Here is a 23219-nt window from a genome sequence, read left to right on the forward strand (position 1 = left end):
ATCTAACACTGAGGAACAATGTGTATACATGTGTCAGTAATACATCATACATAAAATTCCTATACAAAATATTTCATGTCTCATATTTACATGAAATATTAACACATATTAATTTATGTGAGAGGGTAACACTCACCTTATATTAAGTTTGTATATGATTGTTGAGAAAATAGGATATTCATGTAGTCCTAAGTTATCAGCCCTCAGGTTACTCACCAATTAGACGGGAACAAATATAACTTTATAATTAAAATACCTGGCCATTACCACCTTAACCATGTGATCAAATTTAGCACCACTGAGAGTAAAATGTCTTCATGTTTCTCCTGATGTGATACAACAAGAGGACACTACACTGTCTATGAAGTGTCCTGAAAAATTATGTTTAATGTGGATTTTACCATGAGGATATAACCAGAGAAATCTAAAACATAAGACATTCTGTAGAACAATTGAACTAGGTTCTTTTTTTTTTTTTTAATCAATGTTTAAAGAAAACAAAAAGGTGGAGGGACTGTTCTAGATTAAGAGAGACTAAAAAGACATAACATTAAATGTAACGCATAAACTTAATGCATAACATTAAATGTAATGGAATAAATTTTGTGTCCTGATTAAAGAAAAACCTACACAAGGCATTTTGTGGACAATGGGGGGGAAATTGCAAGTGAATTATGGAATTGTTACTTTTCTTGGCTCTGATCATGGTGTTGTGATTAGAGATACAAGGGATGTGCTACCGTGTTTACTGATGTGAGTTTAAGACACAGGTATTTTGTGTTACTTGGTGACAACATGCGAGATACTGTTTAGTGGTGTGTGGTAAGAAAATGTCCTTGTTTTTAGAGGATACATGCTGTCATATTTAGTAGAGAAGTATGATACTTAAATTTCTTTTTTTAATCAATTAATTTAACTTATTTTGGGTGGTGTCAGATCTTCCTTGCAGCATGTGGGCTCTCCTAGTTCTGGCACATGGGTTCAGTAGTTGCAGTGCTCAGGCTTAACTGTCCCACAGCACATGGAATCTTAGTTCCTGGAACAGGGAGCCAACTCACATCCCCTGCATTGGAAGATGGATGGATTCTTAACCATTGGATCACCAGCGACGTCCCTATAGTATATTATTGAAATCAGCCTTTTATTTGGAATTTTTTTATAGCCTTTCCCTTCTCCAGGGGATTGTCCCAACCAGAGATTGAACCCAGGTCTCCCACATTTCAGATGGATTCTTTACCAGCTGAGCCACAAGGGAAGCCCATGAATACTGGAGTGGGTAGCCTATCCCTTGTCCAGCGGATCTTCCCTACCTAGGGATCGAACCAGGGTCTCCTGCATTGCAGATGGATTCTTTACCAACTGAGCTATCAGAGAAGCCCTCTATAATCACAAAGTTAAAGTAATTAAAGGAAGAGGCTCTTAGACTGAGGTGACCCTAATGCTTTGGTCGCCTATGTAAGCAAACTGAAACCTAACCCAGGGTCAATGCACTTGAATCCAAGAAAATAAACCTTAGGGACAACCAATCACTAACAGCCAACTCAGCTTTCCCAGGTAAGATGATTGCTTAAGGTGGCTGTTGTTGTTCAGTCGCCCAGTCGTGTCTGACTCTTTGTGACCCCATGGACTGCAGCAAGCCAGGCCTCCCTGTCCCTCACCATCTCCCGAAGTTTGCCCAAGTTCATGTCCACTGCATCAGTGATGCCATCCAGCCATCTCATCCTCTGATGCCCTCTTCTCCTTCTGCCCTCTATCTTTCCCAGCACCAGAAACTTTTCCAGTGAGTCAGCTATTCGCATCAGTTGACCAAAATACTGGAGCTTCAGCTTCAGCATCAGTCTTTCCAAATATTCAGAGTTGATTTCCCTTAAGATTAACTGGTTTGATCTCCTTATAGTTCAAGGGACTCTGAGGAGTCTTCTTCAGCACCACAGTTTGAAGGCATCAATTCTTTGGCACTTTGCCTTCTTTACAGCCCAGCACAACTGTATGTGACCATCACTGGTTAAGGTATAGCCAATCAAATGATTTCCTTGCTTTGCTTTGGGGTCTTCTCCATAAAAACCTCTCCATCAGCTCCTATTTGTTGAATGTTCCTAGCCACTTTTGGCTTAATGCTGCCTGGTTCTAACTGATGTATGCTCAAGTAAATGCTTAAAAAAATCTGCGGCTCAGCTTATCTTTTAACACAAATGAAACTTTTCTTTTGACCTGTTATTATCAGGTTCTATACCAGTTAAAGTTAATTAGAGAGCATTCCTTCTTTTCCTAGGCTCTGAATAAACTGAACAATCATTATTGGTTCAAAAATTAGCTAAAATTAGGTGTTCTACTTCTTAGTAGAAGTTAGTAATTTAAATTTTACTAGAAAATCTAAGAGGCTGGTTCCTGGTGGCGCTGTGATGAAGAATCTGCCTGCCAATGCAGGAGACACAAGAGACTCAGGTTCAATCCCTGGGTCAAGAAGATCCCCTGGAGCAGGAAATGGCAACCCACTCCAGTATTCTTGCCTGGAAAATTCCATGGACAGAGGAGCCAGACAGGCTATGGTCCATGGGGTCACAAAGAGCTGGACATGACTGAGCACACACACATACACACACACACAGAGAGAAAATCCAGTTACCTCTGCTGTGGTTATAAATATTTTATTATTTGGTTGCACTGGTTCTTAGTTGGTGGCACATGGTATCTTCTAGTTACAGCACGTGGGATCTAGTTCCCTAATCAGGGATTGAATCTGAGCCCCCTACTTTAGGAGTGCTGAGTCTTACCTACTGGAACACCAGGGAAGTCCCTGTGGTTATACTGTGGTTATAAAGTTGCACATAGCCTCAAAATTATTTTTGAAATTTAATTAATGAATTAATTTAGTTTTGGCTGCACTGGATCTTCAGTTGCTTTGCCGGGCTTTCTCCAGTTGAGTCGAGCCAGGCCTACTCTTCATTGTGGTGTTCAGGCTTCTCATTGAGGTGGCTCTTCTTGTGTCAGAGCACCAGCTCTAGGACCAGTGGGCTTCAGTAGTTGCAGTGCATAGGTTTGTCGCTCCTTGGCATGTGGGATCTTCCTGGAACTGCAATCAAATCTCTGTCCCCTGCTTTGGCAGGTGGGTTCCCAACCACTGGACCATCAGGGAAGTCCTCAAAATTACTTTAAACATAATGTCTATGGTTTAACCTTCCACATTTCTCATGTTTTTGTTTTGTTCTCATTTATCAATATTGTGTTTCATTTATCTTTTAGAACCAAACTGAATTTTAAAAATCTGGCCCACTATTCATCCATTTCAGAATTTCAGAATCCACACTGACAGAAGAAATTTTCACATATTGAGGTATGGGGAAATTGAAACTGTGTACAAGCTCCTGCATCCTTATCTTTTGAAGTAAAATGCTGACTCAAGGGTTAATGATTGGAAAATGTGAAGATGTAGAAACAAAGAACAGCTGTTGGGCTAGGGAACTGGTAACAGTTTAGACTATAATTCTGTGACACAGCAGAATCAGTGAACCCCATTTCCTGAAAGATATAGATAAAGGCCTGACACACATTCCTAACTTATTTTTACAGGAAGCAGACCCCTGCAGATGAAAACCACTAACCATGGATCCTAGACTGATTGAAACCAGAAGGTTGACTTGAAACTTTACCTTGATGCCAACCAGTCCAAGAACTGTCCATGAGCCGATCATGCCCTGCTCCTTGAACTCTAGAGAACTCCTCACTGCCTCCTCCAGGGTGAGTCACACAGTCTTGAGGGCATTAGCCCACGGTGGCCCCCTTTGCCTGGCAAAGCACTTAAAGCTATTCTTTTCTACTTCATCCAAAACTCGCTCCACATTTCTATTCGGCACCGGTGAACAGAGGCTGAGTTTTGGCAACAAAATCATTCTGGCTTATACATAATTTGGCCTGAACTTTATGTTACTGAAATAGCTTTATTTCCTGTTTTTCATACATTATCAGTTCAGTTCAGTTCAGTCGTTTCTGATCCTTTGCGACCCCATGGACTGCAGCGCACCAGGCCTCCCTGTCCGTCACCAACTCCTGGAGTTTACTCAAACTCATGTCCATTGAGTTGGTGATGCCATCCAACCATCTCATCCTCTGTCACCCCCTTCTCCTCCTGCCTTCAATCTTTCCCAGCATCAGGGTCTTTTCAAATGAGTCAGTTCTTGGTATCAGGTGGCCAAAGTATTGGAGTTTCAGCTTCAGCATCAGTCCTTCCAATGAATATTCAGGACTGATTTCCTTTAGGATGGACTGGTTGGATCTCCTTGCAGTCCAAGGGACTCTCAAGAGTCTTCTCCAACACCACAGTTCAAAAGCATCAGTTCTTTGGTGCTCAGCTTTCTTTATAGTCTAATTGTTACATCCATACATGACCACTGGAAAAACCATAACTTTGACTAGACGGACCTTTACTGGCAAAGTAATGTCTGCCTTTTAATATGCTGTCTAGGTTGGTCATAACTTTTCTTCCAAAGAGCAAGCATCTTTTAATTTCATGGCTGTACTCACCATCTGTATTATACATTTGCATTATACATGGCTTCAGTCACCATCATACATTATTCATCTCCTTTAACCATTAAAGAGAAAAAAAAGGCATGATCCAGAAGTAAAGACTGTTCACTTTGAAGATGGGAATAAATAAACACCTCCCCTCCTATAAGCCCATGCCAGTACTCCTTTAGGGCTTCCCTGGTAGCTCAGCTGGTAAAGAATCTGCCTGCAATGTGGGAGACCTGGGTTCAGTCCCTGGGTTGGGAAGATCCTCTGGAGAAGGGAAAGGCTATCCACTCCAGTATTCTGGCCTGGAGAATTCCATGTACTGTATGGTCCATGGGTCACAAAGAGTCAGAGATGACCAAGCGATTTTCACTTTCAGTACTCCTTTAAAGATAAGATTCCTTTCCCAGACACCAAGGCTATACTGACTCCCTGTGTACGTGCTAATCTGTCTCTTGAAATTTTGAAGGAATGTTCTCATGTCATGTTTGATGTATGTATTTTGCTCTGACAAAATACAAACAATGCTGAAAGCCATGCTTCTCGGACCAGTTTCTCAGAACTCTTGACGATCTAAATCCTCCACTATGGTCCTCAGTACAGCTGACGTAAAACCTCCTTCTACTGCTTATTGTAGGTTGTTTATGGATTTTTTGCATCCACAATAGTTCATTTTATATTTAACAAAATTTAATAAGTAATGTTTTACAAGAAGGGCATGAAAATGGCCCAAATATAAGGGAATACTCAAAGTAAATAGAAAAAACTCACAACCCACATCCTAGAAATTAACTATTGTTAACAAATGGTAGTGTGACTTTCCGGAGATCTTACTACCTACATGTCTTTTTATCTATATTTAAGTACTTACAAAATGTTTGAAAACAGTATGACATTTTAACAGTATTACTTATTATTAAGTTTAGTATTGGTAGTCCATTCCGGGACTCACGGTTGTCCTTCTTGAACCTCCTCGGGCATTCTCGGACTCCCCCATCAAGAACTCGATTGTTCCCCTTCAGTCTCTCCCCAGCCCGACCTCCAACCCGTTAGCCTGGGATTACATTTCCCAGACGCCTCCAGGGTGGGTCCAACCCCTACTGGGCGTCTCTGGGGCCCCGCCCAAATCGTTTGGAAAAGCCTTGACTTCAGGCTTCAGGGTTCGATGTTCCAGACCGAGGGCTGCGCTTGGGGGCTGCGCCGGGGACCTCTGGGAATGAAACTTGAACCGAAACTTGAGCACCCCCTTACCCCAACTGTGGGCTATGTGTCCCAGAAGGTTCCACGGGCCACAACCCTTTCTTACCCATCCAAGGCCACCTGTTGCTACCTCGACCGGTCGGTTCGCCCCGATCCTTGGAGGATGCTCAGGCGCGGCCGGGGAATCGGGACTGGGCTTCACTGAAGCTTGGAACACGACGCGGCTCGGGACGAAAAAGGCTGTGCTTGCCCAGGCCCTGCTTGGATTTTTCCTCCCCCGGACTACATTTCCCCGAGGGCCCCTCGGTATATGCGGCTTTCGTACGAAGTTGGCTGGACCATGTGAGTTGGCGGGAGTTCGGAAGCAAATGATTGAGGCATTCGAGGTTGCTTCACTCACTGGTTTGGCGCGGATTCCATCAGACTGGCGTGAGAGGACCCCAGAGAAGTGAATGGTGAGGGGCCCCGGGGCAGGTCTGGGGTTTGTCAGGAGTTTTAAATATGGGTGGCTGTCGGGCATGTCCAAGCAACGTGCCCGCGCTTGAAAAATAAAGCCTGACGGGGAGGGGGTGGCATCCAGGCCGCCTGTCCACACTTAGGGGTGGGAGGTGTCGGCCGAGCGCCAGTACGGGTGGGTGTGGCTTCAGGCTGGCTCGGGGTCGGATGACTGAAGGTCAGGAGTGTCGCAGCTGTGTGGCTGCCTGCCTGGGGAAAGCCCGTGAGATGCTCCCTGGAAGTGGTTTGTGCGCCAGACGTCCGGTGCTGGGCAGCCAGTATCTAGCGAGGCTGTGGTGGGTATCCTGTAGAAGCTGGACTCTGGCTCTGTGCGTGGATGTGTGGGTAGGAGTGTGGGTTGGGTGCGCGCGCACCCCCAATATGGCCACATCGCCGACTCTACCTTTGGAGCTGGAGGTGGGAATGGCGCCCTTTTTGTACATTTTGGGCAGGTGTTGAATGGGGTCCGCGGGTGGGTGGGTCCTGGGCGCCTGCCTCAGCCCCGGATCGCGCTCCCATTGCACTCTTCGGCCCAAGAACTGAGACAACTGCAGCCACTTGCTCTCCAGCGCAGTGAATGGCGTTCTCCTGGGGCCGTTCTCCTCGGTGGTGCCGAGGGTTTCTAGGGTGCTTTCCAGGTGGTGCTAGTGATAAAGAACCCACCTGCCAATGCAGGAGATGTAAGAGACGCGGGTTCGGTCCCTGGGTCGGGAAGATCCCCTGTAGGAGGGCATGGCGGGCCACTCCAGTGTTCTTGCCTGGAGAATCCCATGGACAGAGGATCCTGGTGGCTATAGTCCATGGAGTCGGAAAGAGTCGGACACGACTGAAGCGACTTCGCACGCTCGCACAGGGTTTCTAGAGCTTTGGGTTGGGACCCTCCTCCTACATCCACCTGTCTGGTTTTCACCTTGTGGCCACCAAGGCCCAGTCACCTGCCTCCAGCCTAGAGGACAGAAATGTGGGACTCCAGCAGGTGGATCCAGTTAGGATGTTTCTTTGCATCACAGATCTGGGCTCAATTTGTGTCTGAAAGTACCCAAAGCCAGGCTCTTGTGAAAGAAAGAGGCCACAGTCTGGGAGTCTTTCCCAGGACTCCCATCTGGGCCCCTGAGGTTGTCTGCTCTTCTTTTTACTGATGAGAGAGGTAGCTGGCCTCTTTGGCTTTGGGCTCCCTCTCAGTGCCTGGGGTGGAGCAGGGATTTGTTCTGCCTTGGCCTCCCCCAGACTCCAGGAAGCACCTGCAGTCTCATAGTTTCTTACCTATTTTCTGTTTTTTTCCTTCTCTAAGAATCCAGAAGAGGAGAAGAGAAGCGTTGCTGTGCATCGAAAGTCATGGTGGAGGAGGTGAGTCGTTCGCCCTTCTCTTCTTGGAAATGGCAACTTGTTGGTTTTCAGGACACTGTCATTTCAGGATTCTATGGGAAGATCCCCTGGAGAAGGGAAAGGCTACCCACTGCAGTATTCTGACCTGGAGAATTCCATGGATTGTATGGTCCATGGAGTCACAAAGAGTCGAACACAACTGAGCAGCTTTCACTTTACTTCACTTCATCCGGGAGATTAGCAGTAGTGATTTGGAGAAAGGGGACGAGAGAAGGAAACCACAGCTGGTTAAACCTGGGCTATCTGCTTTGCATGTATTCTCATCTGGAATCTCCATTTCCCTGGATTTTGTTCAGTGTTGTAACAATCTTGGGGGCTTCCCTGGTGACTCAGTAGTAAAGAATTCACCTGCCAGTGCAGGAGACATGGGTTCAGTCTCTGAGTCCGGAAGATCCTCTGGAGAAGGAAATGTCAACCCACTCCAGTATTCTTGCCTGGGAAATCCCATGGACAGAGGAGCCTGGTGGGCTGCAGTCCATGGAGTCAGGAAAGAGTCAGACAAGACTGAGTGACTAAACAGCAACAACGTAACAGTCTTGAGAGAATGTGCTTGTGTGATTTGGTAGGGAAGTTGAAGAACAGAATAAGTTACTTAAAGCTTACTAATTTCTTTCTTGTAAAAGAAATTTTAGGGGTCCAGGTTCACTGTAGCCTGTTTGCTTCCAAATTTCTAACAGCATGGAATGCCTGCCAGCCCCTTTCTGATCTTGATATTTCTCTATCCCTGCCCAAATAGAAATAACCTAATTGCTCTCTTTCTGATGATTAAAGTAATATAATAAGTGAAGTCACTCAGTCCTGTCTGACTCTTTGTGACCCCATGGACTGTAACCTGTCAGGCTTCTCCATCCATGGAAATGGATTTTTCCAGGCAAGAGTAATGGAGTGGGTTGCCTTTTCCTTCTCCAAAAGTAATACAGGTTTCTTGCAAAAATTTCAAAATTTGAGTAAGTTATGAAAGTTTGATGCCCATGGTCCATGGGCTACCATCTAGAGGTAATCATTATTAATATTTTAAAATTATTTTATCTGCACATATGTGTGGGTGTGTAATTTTGTTTTCAGAATGGGATCAGATTACTAATAGAAGCAATTTAACTTATTGAGTGTTCACTTTGAGCCACTTGTAACTTAAAGTTCTTGATATATTATCTGGTTGGATCCACATAATAACCCTATCAGTCAGGTATGAATGTAAATTCTGTGATTTTTTTTTTGTTCCCCCTCCACATTTTAACTTCTTTGAAACCAGGGTGGGTTTTTTAGTTCCTGGCAAGTTATAGTTTAATTGATGACATTTATTTCTTTCCTGGTATATAAAATAATGGTGGCTTTACAAACAATGGCATATCAGATTTGATGAAATTTGTTATTATTCTAAGTTGACAGATGAGAAAATAGATTCTGTTGAGTCAGTTGCTCCAGAATTACAGTTAATAAATGGTACAGTTGAAATTTCTAAATTGCCTACTGATTTCTCTTGCCCATTTATCAGTTTATACATTAAGCATGTTAAGCATACATTAAGCAAAGTTCTTTTCAGAACTACTCTGTCATTTATAGGTTGTTTTAGAAGTATTTTTTCATGGTTAATCTACTTTGTGTGTGTTTTCAGAAAGTGTTTTCTTTTCTTTATGTCATGCCAGAAAGTCTTCTCTAATACAAAAATATAAAAGTCACTCATTTTTCTAAAGTACTTTTTGTCTAAACAGTTTAAGGTATCTGATTTGAGATACAACTACAGAATATTGGCTGTAAAATTCCTGTGCGTGTATGTGCTCAGTCATGTCTGACTCTTTGTGATCCTTTGGACTGTAGCCCATCAGGCTTCTCTGTCCGTGGGATTTTTCAGGCAAGAATACTGGGGGTCAGTAAAATTCCTAGTTGATTTTAAAGAATGGCATAGTATTTGAGTATGTGAAATTCAGGAGTTTTTCCCCCTTGATGTGTCTGAGTTAGAACTCTTTTTTTTTTTTTTAATTCTGTCCAGCTGCTTTTCAGAACTACATATTTCTTTAGTCTTGAAATATTTAGGCTGAATATTCTTTAGAAATACCTTTTTTTTTCCTTGGATAAATCTGTTTCTTCCTTTGTCTTTGACTTTTCTTCTGAATTCTGTGGAAACTTACTGAGTTTGTCTTCATATTTCCATTCTGGTCAGAACCTTCCTCAGATTCTGAGAAAGGGACCATATCTTCCCCCTCAATTCTCAACACATTTTGGTGAGAAAGGAATTCCAGCTTCCCTTTGCCCTTCAACCTTTGACTGTCCATTTCTCCCTCTATTTCCTCCTCTTAGAATTCTTGTTGTCCTTTCTCTGTATTAATGATATTTGCACTACATAAAAGGGTAGAAACTATCTCCATTTCTGCCATTTCTTAGCTCTCTGACCATGGACTTCCTTAAAACTTCTGTATAATGTAGTCTGCAGGCTTTGGGAATGTGCTGATAATGGAAATTCACCTGAATGTGCCCTTACACTGGCAACCTGGAGGTCCCCTAACTCCTACTTCCTGGTCTCCCCAACATCAGTGGCAGAGCCCATCGAATCTGTCTCTTTTCCTGCTCCTTGCTCTCATGCCCTGCAACCCCACCCCACTGTGTGTGCCAGGTAAAACTTGTGGGAACGGGTAGTGCATTTACCTAATTGGACTCCCTGAAAGTGTTGGACTCCCTCAGTTGTTCCGACTCTTGTTGACCTCATGGACTGTAGCCCGCCAGGCTCCTCTGTCCATAGAATTCTCCAGACAAAAAAGAATACTGGAGTGGATAGCCATTCCCTTCTCTAGGGGGTTTTCCCCACCCAAGGATTAAACCCATGTCTCCTGTACTGCAGGCATTCTTTACCACTGAACCACCAGGAGAACCTTGATTGGACTCCCGAACTCTAGTTTATTCCTCCAAAATAAAATAGTCCAATTGCATCACTTTCTTTATTCAGTGAATCCCTGTTACTTTCAGGGTAAAACCCCAGCTCTTTCACACTATTGTTTATTTACTATAGTAAATATCTGTATTTACTAGAGCACCAGTCCTAGTATTGGCATAGAGTGGTAAGTCAAGATGATGTGTTTAGTCCTGGCAAAGATGACTGTCATCCAAGGCTTTTCTTTTCTGGCCCCTTCAGGTTTCTCCAGCATCATGGCTGTCTACTGCTTTCCCAGAGTCCCTCACCAGTTATCCCCATTAACTTATCTGCTCCTCAGACACACAGGATGCAATTTGTCTCCATCTCTACCTCCAACTTAGCACATTCACTGTTCTTGGAATGCTGCTCAGTCTGTTTCCATTGGTTGGAGTTCTGTTACTTTTCTGGGCCCCAGTTAATCTTTTACATGGTATGTGAAATTTTCCACATACCCTCAACTTAAGTAAGTCACTGTTAGTTCATTTCAGAGGAATTCTGTTTACAGAACTGCTTCTTTGCTCCCTTACCCTTTTACCTTTGATTTCCCCTCATAGTGTTGTGCTCTGTAGTGATAACCAGAGCAAACCAAGAGTTTTCTGCTTCCGTAGGTGCAGAGTCCAGCTCAGTGTTCTTGCAAAGGATCAGGAAATCCCTGGCTGCATGTGCAAGGGTCAGAAGTGGACAGGCATCATCTGGAGGGCTGGAGAAATCTAAATTTAAAGCCCAGCAGTGCCACTGCTTACTGCAAACTTGAGTGAATTACTTACTTCACTAACCTAAAGATTCACGGGCCTTTCCTAAAGACTAATACATGTAAGACATCAGGGACTAAAAGTGCTTAATGCGCAGTAATTGTGCTTGAGATGCAATGAGCACTGCCTATCAGCAGTAAAGCTGAGGGTAGGAATGAAAAGCAGGAAAGCCATGGAAGATCTTGGTTGGGGACCAGGTTGTACAGACCATGAGGATTCTGAAAATTATGGTTTCCTGTATAGCTGTCATTGGAAAAGACCCTGATTGAAGGCAAAAGGAGAAGGGGATGGCAGAGGATGAGATGGTTGGATAGCATTACTGACTCAATGGACATGAATTTGAGCAAACTCCGGGAGATAGTGACAGACAAGGGAGCCTGGCATGCTGCAGTCCATAGGGTCACAAAGAGTTAGACATGGTAACTGAACAACCAGAACAACAACAAAAGCCATAGCAGCCTTCACCCAGGTAGTTGAGCTTGGCTGAGGCTGCTGAGAACCTGCTGATCATATTGGTTGTCTGGCTCAGTATTGGTGATTCTGGACAGGGTCTTTGTGGAAAGAGGTTCTAGATTGGGTTCTCAGGGCCCTAGTTCCGGGATATGTGCACAAGGCCAAGGAAGTACTTGAGTCTTAGGCCTGGTGGAGGCTGGAGACCTCTGTTGCGGAATCCGTCCAGGGCTGGGCCTGCCTAAGTGTCCTGTGCTCTGGTCCTGAGGATGTCCTCATGTCTCTAAGATGCTCCTCACCTGAGGAGCTTAGCATCTTCCTGATAGACCAAGGGTCTACCTGGGGCAGATCAGAGCAGGCTTTTCTGGGTTCAGATGAGCTCCTCATGGTGGAAAAGTTATTTCTTCTGAACACATTATGTACAGTTGGATTCTGGAATTCAGGGAAAGCCAAGGTTTGTTACACTCCCTCAGATGGAGAAAGAGAAAGGGACTCTGTGTTTGTGTGTGCATGCACTGGGTTGCCAAAAGCAGGAAGATAGAAACGGGGAGGAGAGAGGAAACTTCGTTTTCAGACTCTGAGGTCAGTCTGGTGACTCAGGGCTGTTGTTGCCTCTTCCTCCTTTGCCTTCTTAACTTGTATTTCTCGTGGGTGAACCCAGGATATAAATGATCTGGTTTGTAACCCTAAAAGCCATTGCTTACGTGAATTGATGTTTCTTCTCCTATATCAAGAGCATTTTTTTTATTTTGGAAGATTTGAACTGTGGATGTCTTTCTCCTGGAACTGCTTGCTTCCCTGAGCCTCTCTGAAGAACTTCTTCCCCAGTTCTTCCAATTCCAGTGAGTGATGCTGCCAAAGGCTGCTGTCCCCCAAGTCTCTCTCTCTTCTCCAACAAATGTTTAACTGTTTATTCAGAAACCATTTAGCATTCCATAAGTGTATATCCTTCTACCGGGAGTACTGATGGAATGGGAAAACCAACTCTTGCTGGAAATTTTGTCCCTCTCTTGTTAGAGCTGTGCTTTGATGAAGTGGAAGTGAGACTCCATGTTGCAGGCTTGGGTTTTCCAATGATAGTGGATGCATGCCCAGTCACTCAGTCATGTCTGAATCTTTGTGACCCCATGAGCTGTAGCCCACCAGGCTTCCCTTCCATGGGAGTTTCCCCACAAGAATACTGTAGTGTGTTGCCATTTCTTCTTCCAGGGGTTTCCAATTAGACAAGAAGGTAATTGATACTGATTTTTTTGCATTCTTAGTATTTGCTCATATTTTTGGCTCTGAGATTTTTGGGGACGGAGAATATGATAGAGATATGATAGATTCTGTGTATGTAGTTATGTGATAGTCTGCACGGAACCTGTGGGTCCATTTTGAACTTGTGTAGTGTTTGCTCATCGTGGGTCCCATCGTGTGAGTCTGGATCTTACTCCATTAGTTCTGGGAATTCTGGAACAAAGAGAGTATAGTTGGGGACAGTTTATTGTAACAGGAACAATTCAACCAGATATATAAATTATTAAGAAGTAATAACCCTTGTAACTGCAGCAGAACTTTAGAGAACTTTTCTAAGCTAGTGCTGCAAAATACAGCACTGAATACATAAGATGGGGTGTTGTACACCCAGTAAAAATGATGTCTATTTGTGGACATGGAGAACAACTAGATTAAATATTCTGATATATTTATGAGCCTGAGTTTTTAAGAAATTATTAGATCACATAAGCTATGTTCAAATCCTATTTTCAGAGAGAGAGGTTTTTAAAGATACCTTTGAATGATTCAGACTTTTATTTTATTGATTCAGACTTTTAAACAAATTTCTTAAATGGGTAAATGCAAAGAGGTTGTCACAGTGTTGTGTGCTGAGCATAGCATGTGTTATCTACTTGCATGTGCAGTTTTATTTAATTAGGAAACACTGATTATCTAGACTTTGTTTATTCCCAGACCTGGCTGGATAATGAAAAAGGATAATGCCAAGGAGGTTTTATCTGTAGTTGCAGGCATGTTTAAGAATGATTTGAACGACACAGGTACTGTAACCAATATTTTATAATAATTATAAATGGAAAATAATCTTAAAAAATTGTGAATCAAAAAAAAAAAATTGTGAATCACCATGTTATATACCTGAAACATGCAATATTATACATCAACTATACCTCAGTTTTTTTTAACAAATGGTGTGTACACCAAGAATGTGTCCTGTGATCACCCTTGTTTCCACACTGAACTGTCCATGTTTTTTTTTTTTTTCTAATTGAAGTATAGTCAATTTAAAATGTTGTTAGTTTCAAGTGTACAGCAAAGTTATTCAGTTACACATATACATATATTTTCAGATTCTTTTCCTTAAAAGTTTTTACAAAATGTTGTGTATAGTTCCCTGTGCTATCCTTATTGGTTATATTTTATATATATATATAGTAGTAGTGTGTATGTGTGTTAGTAGCTCAGTCGTGTCCAACTCTTTGCGACCCCATGGACTGTAGCTCACCAGGATCTTCTGTCCATGGAATTCTCCAGGCAAGAATAATGGAGTGGGTTGCCATTCTCTTCTCCAGGGGCTCTTCCCAACCCAGGGATCGAACCCAGGTCTCCCTCATTGCAGGCAGATTCTTTACCCCCTGAGCCACCAGGGAAGCCCTGTATAGTATATATATATGTTAATCCCAAACTTCTAATTTATCCCTCCTCCCACCTTTCCCCTTTGGTAAGCATAAGTTTGTTTTCTATGTCTGTGGGTCTATTTCTGTTTTGTATATAAGTTCATTTGTATAATTTTTTTTTTTTTAGATTCCACATATAAGCAATAACATGTTATTTGTCATTCTCTGTCTGGCTTATTTCACTTGGTATGATAATCTCTTGGCCCATCCATGTTGGATGGATGTCCAAAACATGCAAATGGCATTGTTTCATTCCTTTTTACGGCTGGGTGATATTCCGTTGTATAAATACACCACATCTTCTTTATCCATTCATCTGTTGATGGATATTGTCAGTAGTGCTGCAGTGAATATTGTGGTGTAAGTATCTTGTTGAATTATGGTTTTCTCCAAACATATACTCAGGAGTGGGATTCCAGGATCATATGGTAGCTCTGTTTTTAGTTTTTTAAGGAACCTCCAAACTGTTGTCCATAGTGGCTGCCCCAATTTCCATTCCTACCAACAGTGTAGGAGGGTTCCTTTTTCTCCACATTCTCTCCAGCATTTGTTATTTGTAGACTTTTTAATGATGGCCATTCTTACTAATGTGAGGTGATACCTCACTGTAGTTTTGATTTGCATTTCTCTAATAATTAATGATGTTGAAGCATCTTTTCATGTGCTTTTTGCACATCTGTATGTCTTCTTTGAAGAAATGTCTGTTTAGGTCTTTTGTCCATTTTTTGATTAGGCTGTTTATTTTTGATATGGAGCTGTTGACTTATACATTTTGAAAGGTCCAGTTCAGTTCAGTTCAATCGCTCAGTCGTGTCCGACTCTTTGCGACCCCATGAATTGCAGCACGCCAGGCCTCCCTTTCCATCACCAACTCCCGGAGTTTACTCAAACTCATGTCCATCGAGTTGGTGACGCCATTCAGCCATCTCATCCTCTGTCATCCCCTTCTCCTCCTGCCCCCAATCCCTCCCAGTATTAGGGTCTTTTACAATGAGTCAACTCTTCACATGAGGTGGCCAAAGATAATCATGATGGTGTGATCACTCACCTAGAGCCAGACATCCTGGAATGTGAAGTCAAGTGGGCCTTAGAAAGCATCACTACACCATGGCTAATTCAATGTATGACAAAAACCACTGCAATGCTGTAAAGTAATTAGCCTCCAACTAATAAAAATAAATGGGAAAAAAAAAAAAAAGAAAGCATCACTACAAACAAAGCTAGTGGTGATGGAATTCCAGTTGAGCTATTTCAAATCCTGAAAGATGATGCTGTGAAAGTGCTGCACTCAATATGCCAGCAAATTTGGAAACCTCAGCAGTGGCCGCCGGACTGGAAAAGGTCAGTTTTCATTCCAATCCCAAAGAAAGGCAATCCCAAAGAATGCTCGAACTAGCGCACAATTGCACTCATCTCACACACTAGTAAAGTAATGCTCAAAATTCTCCAAGCGAGACTTCAGCAACACGTGAACCATGAACTTGTAGATGTTCAAGCTGGTTTTAGAAAAGGCAGATGAACCAGAGATCAAATTGCCAACATCCGCTGGATCATCAAAAAAGCAAGAGAGTTCCAGAAAAACGTCTATTTCTGAAAGGTCCAGCGTGTCCTTTTTTTCCAAACAGTGATTTCCTATTGAATTGCTTTCTTAATTTTCTTGTAAAGATTTTGGCCCATTAATTTCTGTGTATTTTTGTCTTTGGTTTCAGGATTTCAAGTTCAAAGATATGGTCATTTACTTCTCTCAGAAAGAGTGGGAATGCTTGCACTCTGCTCAGAAGGATTTGTACCGAGATGTAATGCTGGAGAATTATAACAACCTGATCTCACTGGGTAAGTTGATTTGTCCTCCAAAATTCAGAATTGGTCTTAAATTTTTATATTTATTATAATAATTTCTTATGAAGTGAAGTAGTGAAAGTCAGTCAGTTATGTCTGACTCTTTGTGACCCCATGGACTATACATCCATGGAATTCTCCAGACCAGAATACTGGAGTGGATAGCCTTTCCCTTCTCCAGGGGATCTTCCCAACCCAGGCATCGAATCCAGGTCTCCCACATTGCAGGCAGATTCTTTACCAGCTGAGCCACAAGGGAATCCCAATTTCTTGTGAGTCCTTCCTAAGTGCTTGGCTGAATTAACGATTCTTCCTAAGTGCTTACCGAAGAATGCTTTGTCCCTTGTGAAGTTAGAAATTGGCTGCTCCTATATACATTATCATGTGTAAAACGGGTAACTAGTGGAAAGCTGGTGTATAACACAGGGACCTCAGCCTGGTGCTCTGTGACAACCTAGTGGGGTTGTCACTATGGGGAGAACTATGTCACCTATGGGGAGAGCAGAGAGGCGAGAGAGGGAATATATGTATGTAATTATGACTGATTCACGTTGTTGTACAACAAAAAACAACACAATGTTGTAAAGCAATTATCATCCAACTAAAAATACATTAATAAAATAATTAATGCATGCAGCCTAGGAAAAACAAATTTAAAAAATAAATATTCAGGACCTGAAATAAAAAAGAAAAAGAAATCAGCAGCTCCATTGAACTTTATCTTCTTCCCCTTTCCTCTTACCCTTAATTTTCTTACTCCTCTTTCGTGATAATCATGGACTGATTTTAATTCTGGGACACCCGCAACATACCTTGATCCTTTTTTTCTTTCTTGAGCAGGATTCGCCAATTTTAAGCCAGATGTGTTCTCTTTATTGGAACAGGGGAAGGAGCCCTGGATGGTTAAGGGCAAGGAAACAGAAGAGTGGTGCCCAGGTGAGTAATAGAGACTCACATGGGAAACGCCGTGGCAGATGTCACTCTCCTGGCCTGTGAGAAGACAGGCAGCATGTCTGAGATGTTGTTAGGAAAGTTCCCCAAGAAGCCTAAGATCTGGAGAAGAGAGTAAGGATGTTTCACAGAAGTCTTCCAATTGTTATTCCAGTTACCACTTTCTTGCTACTCTTCCTCATATTCCCTCTGATTTCAGGAAGGAAGTGCCTTTCTGCTTTCCTCCACTCTTTCTTTCCATGAGATAACCATCTTCACCACATTTTGGGTCCAATTTTGTTCTGATTTTTTAAAAATAATTTTTATTTATTTATTTTTTTTCCTGACTGTACTGGGTCTTCATTGCTGCATGGGCTTTCTCTAGTTGTGGCAAGCTGGGCTTCAGTTAAGGCTACCCTCTCATTGTGGTGTGTGGGCTTCTCATTGCAGTGGCTTCTCTTGCTGTGGAACACCAGCTCTAGGGCACTCAGGCTTCAGTAGTTGCTGCACGTGGGCTCAGAAGTTGTGGCGCACGGGCTCAGTCACTCCTTGGCATGTGGGATTTTCCCAGACCAGTAGGTGGATTCCTTGCCACTGAGCCTCCAGGGAAGCCTTGGCAGAAATTATACCAGTAGATAAACTGATGAACAAATATGTAATTATAAAATTGAGAAAAAGATTATGAGGGCAAAGAAAAGGATATAGGATAGAAAATTAAGATGTTTAGAATGAGAGAAGGTGGCCATGGCAGATATCCTGGAACAGAGAGCATGCAAAGAAGCCAAAACATTTCCTGAAAGATGAGAATGTAGTTGGCATGACATGCAAGTTGAATGGCGGCCAGTATAGTGAACTCATGGCGAGTGAAGGTGACAGTACCTCAAAATTAAGTTGAAGAGGGAAGCAGGGACCAGATGCTGCAGAATTTTGCAGGTCTGATAGTGAATTTTGTATTTTAGGTGCAGGGGGAAGGCACTGCATTTAAACAGCGAGTCCCACATTTTGAGTTGCCTCAGAAATCAGTGAGGGAGATAGAAAAACATACCAATGGCCATACATTCGGCAGACAACTATTATTTACTTTGTGCAGGTACAGTGAAGGGTGGACAGACAGTACAGAAGTAAACAAGTTAAAATATAATCTGTTGGTTTACAGGTGAAGTATACTGATGTCTGCAAGGTGACTTGATGTTCGGAGGGGTAGATAGATGTATAATAAGGCAAGTAGATCCAAACATTTATTGTAGAATCTAGGTGATGAGATTATGGGAGTCCACTGTCTAGTTCTTTTCATTCTTCTGTGTTATGAAACCTTTAAAGCATAATGTTGGGGGAAAAGAGAAAATGACATGTGATAAGTACACTGCAAAAAAGTACAGTAAGTAGATTGATGAAGGTCCTGTTTTGTAAAGAGTGATCTCTTAAGTTGACATCTAAATAGAGGTAAGAATGAAGTAATTAAAAGAGCCATGTTGATATCTTAGGGAAGATATTTGTAGGCAGAGATTCTGAACGAAGGGTGTGCTTGGCAAATGTGAACATCTAGTTGGTCAGGGAGCTAGAATAGAGTCAGCTCATGGGAGGGGATAAGGCAGTGAGGTCAGAAAGAGGTAGTGTAGGACAAGTTCTGGAAAGGCCATGTGGATCACTGAGGGATTTTGACTTTTACTCTGGGTGAGAAGAAAATCCAGTGGAGGATTTTGAGCAGAAGAATGACATGCTCGAACTTATTTTAATAAGAGCACTCTGGCTACTGTGTTGGGGATGAGATATCAGGAGGAAATAGGGAGATATTATGCTAGGATAATGTTTTGTTAATCTTGGTGAGGGATGGCTCTGGACAAGGTGATTACTACTAGAGATACTAGTAGAAGTAATCAAAACCTGGGGCTAGAGATGAGAGGAGTTGCTGTTAGATAATGTCCTACTCTTTTAGATTCTCATTTAGTTGGTTGGTTCTTGGACATTACATATTTTTAAAAAAATATTTATAATAAAAAAAAACTGTCTTAGCTGAAGAAAAAAAAATAATTATAATTTATTTGGCTATACTAGATCTTAGTTGTGGCACATAAGATCTTCAATCTTTAGTTACCAACTGCTGGATGTGGCATGTGGGATCTAGTTCCCCAATGAGGGATCTAACCCAGACCCCCTGGGTTGGGAGTGCTGAGTCTTAACTGCTGGACATTGTATTTTTAACAAGTTCCCCAGCTGATTCTCACCAGAAGTGAAAAATCACTTCCTTGGGACTTCCGTGGTGGTGTAGTGACTAAGACTCTGGTGCTTCCAGTGCAGGGGGCTTGGGTTCAATCACTGGTCAGGGAACTAGATCCCACATGCAGCAATGAAAGAGTTTACATGCTACTACTAAGACCTGGCACAGCCAAATAAATATTTTAAAAATCACTTCCTTCATAAGCTGCCCTCATTTTCTCTATTCTTATTCCCCTCCCATCCTTTTTTTTTTTTTTTTTTCAAATTGTAACACAGTGTTAAGAGCAATTTAAACTAGTCACTATTTTTAGTTTGTTGTTTCTACCTTGGAACTTTTCTTTCTCCTATGACATGAAAATACTCTTTTCTTTGTTATCTTACAGACTGGGAATCTAGAAGAGAAGCCAAGACTTTATCTTTAAAGGAGGAAAGTTATGAAATTCAGTCATTGCAACCAGAGATAACAAAGAGACTTATAAGCTCTAATCTTGAGTGTCCTAGAGTCAGAAATACCAGAGAAGTCAGATGCCACTTGGAGAGTCTACCAGAAGAATATTTCAGACAAGCCATAATAACCTCTGAAGAAAGATCCACTTCCGTTCAGCACACAGATCCTAGAGCACCTGAGACAGCTCCTACTGGAGCAAAATCCTGTGAATCCACGGAATGTAAGACTTCCAGATTGCAACCACACCAGAGTCAACATGAAAGAAATCATAATAAGGAGAAAGGCTCTAAATGTGGAGAATGTGAGAAAGCCTTTAATAGTAGGTCAGACTTGATAAAGCATCAGAGAATTCATGAAAGCCAAAAAAGTAATGAAAATAAGGAAGGTGACTTTATTCGTGACTCTCAGATTACAAAATCTCAGAGCATTAATACTGCTGAGAAACCTCATAAATGTAAGGAATGTGGGAAAGCCTTTCATTCTACCTCACAACTTAGTAAACACCAAAAGATTCACATGGGTGAAAAACCCTTTAAGTGTACGGAATGTGGAAAGGCCTTTCCATCTACCTCACAGCTGAATTTACATCAGAGGATTCATACCGATGAGAAATACTATGAATGTAGGGAGTGTGGGAAAGCCTTTACCCGTCCCTCACACCTTCTTCAACATCAGAGAATCCATACTGGTGAGAAACCCCATAAGTGTAAGGACTGTGGGAAAGCTTTTCGCTAAGACACACAACTTAGTCTTCATCAGATAATTCATACTGGTGAGAGATGCTGTGAATGTAAGGAATGTGGGAAGGTGTAGAGTTGTGCCTCACAACTGAACCTACATCAAAGAATTCATACCGGCGAGAAACCTCATAAATGTAGGGAATGTGGGAAAGGTTTTATCTCCGATTCACATCTTGTCCGACATCAGAGTGTTCATACAGGGGAGAAACCATACAAGTGTAAGCAATGTGGGAAAGCCTCTCACCATGGCTCAGAACTTAACCAGACATCAGAGAGCTCACACGGGTGAGAAACCTTATAAATGCAAGGAATGTGAAATGGCTTTTACTTGTAGCACAGAACTTATCCGGCATCAAAAAATTCACACTGGTGAGAGACCCCATAAATGTAAGGAATGTGGGAAGGCTTTTATTCGACGATCAGAACTTACTCATCACGAGAGAAATCATAGTGGTGAAAAACCCTATGAGTGTAAGGAATGTGGGAAGGCCTTTGGCCGTGGCTCAGAGCTTAGTCGACACCAGAAAATTCATACTGGTGAGAAACCCTATGAATGTGAGCAATGTGGGAAGGCCTTTATTTGTGGCTCACACCTTAGTCAACATCAAAGAATTCATGCAGGACAGAGGAGTGAGTGAAGATGTGGGAAACCTCAAAATTTGACATCTGGGAAAAGGAAATGGTAACCCACTCCAGTATTCTTGCCTGGAAAATTCCATGGACAGAAGAGCCTGGTGGGCTGCAGTCCGTGGTGTCACATGACCAGAGCACACACGCAGGGGGGGTTGGAGGGAGATGGGTTGGTAGCAATAAACAGGTAGAACTAAAAAAAATAAAAATTGACATCTGGAAATTTGTGCTAGTAAAACACAAAAGACTATGTAATTGTCAGGAATGTGGGAAAGCATTTAAGGACAACAGGTTAATATCACACTTCATACTGTGGATACGAGGCCTTTAATTAAGGGCCAGAATTTAACATGTATTACTGATGAGAAATCTTATAACTGTTAGGAATTGGGAGGGGTGTATCTGTATTTCAAAATTTATTAGACATGAGAGTTCAGTTGGTGAAAAAGTAAAAAACTCCATGAAGATAAGCCAAGTGGGCGATCTTAGAAAGGTAGTGAAAATGTTAGAGACAGAAATCATTCTAACTTTTCTGAACATGAAGGGTCATTAGCCTTTATGGGAAATCAAGTGTCACAATACAAATATGCAGATGAAACATCTATCTGCTAAAATTAACCTGAACCGAATCAGAGTGGGAGAGGATTTAACATTTAGTGTTTACTTCACCATTATTGCTCACTTCTTTTTTTTTTTAAATAAATTTATTTATTTATTTATTTATTTTTTAGCTTTTTTATTTTTTTTATTTTATTTTTTTTTAATTTTTTTTTCTACTTATTTTTATTAGTTGGAGGCTAATTACTTTACATCATTACAGTAGTTTTTGTTATACATTGAAATGAATTAGCCATGGATTTACATGTATTCCCCATCCCAGTCCCCTCTCCACCCGATCCCTCTGGGTCTTCCCAGTGCACCAGGCCCGAGCACTTGTCTCATGCACCCAACCTGGGCTGGTTATCTGTTTCACCCTAGATAATATACATGTTTCAATGCTGTTCTCTTGAAACATCCCACCCTCGCCTTCTCCCAGAGTCCACAAGTCTGTTCTATACATCTGAGTCTCTTTTTCTGTTTTGCATATAGGGTTATCGTTACCATCTTTCTAAAGTCCATATATATGTGTTAGTATACTGTAATGGTCTTTATCTTTCTGGCTTACTTCGCTCTGTATAATGGGCTCCAGTTTCATCCATCTCATTAGAACTGATTCAAATGAATTCTTTTTAATGGCTGAGTAATATTCCATGGTGTATATGTACCACAGCTTCCTCATCCATTCGTCTGCTGATGGGCATCTGGGTTGCTTCCATGTCCTGGCTATTATAAACAGTGCTGCGATGAACATTGGGGTGCACGTGTCTCTTTCAGATCTGGTTTCCTTGGTGTGTATGCCCAGAAGTGGGATTGCTGGGTCATATGGCAGTTCTATTTCCAGCTTTTTAAGAAATCTCCACACTGTTTTCCATAGTGGCTGTACTAATTTGCATTCCCACCAACAGTGTAAGAGGGTTCCCTTTTCTCCACACCCTCTCCAGCATTTATTGCTTGTAGACTTTTGGATAGCAGCCATCCTGACTGGCGTATAATGGTACCTCATTGTGGTTTTGATTTGCATTTCTCTGATAATGAGTGATGTTGAGCATCTTTTCATGTGTTTGTTAGCCATCTGTACGTCTTCCTTGGAGAAATGTCTGTTGAGTTCTTTGGCCCATTTTTTGATTGGGTCATTTATTTTTCTGGAGTTGTATTGCTCACTTCTTATAGGGCTAATTACTTAACCAATTAGTAATATTAGCATCATATTTCTTAGTATTGTGTACACTGTATCCCTTATCTGACTCATATTGGAAGTGTGCTAAATGAGAGCTGCATTATATTCTTAACTTTTTTGTTTTCCTAGTTTTGTATTAGAAATCCTGTAAGAGGAAGGCCTTACAGTGTACAGTGACTATATGAACATCTTACATCATCTTTCTTTCTAGAATGTTAGTTCCTTCTGGAGAAAAATTTTAAAACTGAAGCCTTTCATAG

General features: G+C 41.9%; 1 protein-coding gene across 1 annotated transcript; it reads left to right on the forward strand.

The window, feature by feature from the left end:
- Positions 1-15613: 15613 nt before the first annotated feature.
- On the forward strand, positions 15614-21801 carry LOC139030003 (zinc finger protein 568-like). The gene is given in 4 exon segments (XM_070451812.1): positions 15614-16211; positions 17058-17153; positions 19748-20817; positions 20819-21801. Coding segments are annotated over 4 exon segments (1644 nt in total). The 5' UTR covers positions 15614-16105; the 3' UTR covers positions 21191-21801.
- The last annotated feature ends 1418 nt before the right edge of the window (positions 21802-23219 follow it).

The sequence above is a fragment of the Odocoileus virginianus genome, chromosome 20 (assembly GCF_023699985.2).
Source record: "Odocoileus virginianus isolate 20LAN1187 ecotype Illinois chromosome 20, Ovbor_1.2, whole genome shotgun sequence".
NCBI lineage: Eukaryota > Metazoa > Chordata > Mammalia > Artiodactyla > Cervidae > Odocoileus > Odocoileus virginianus.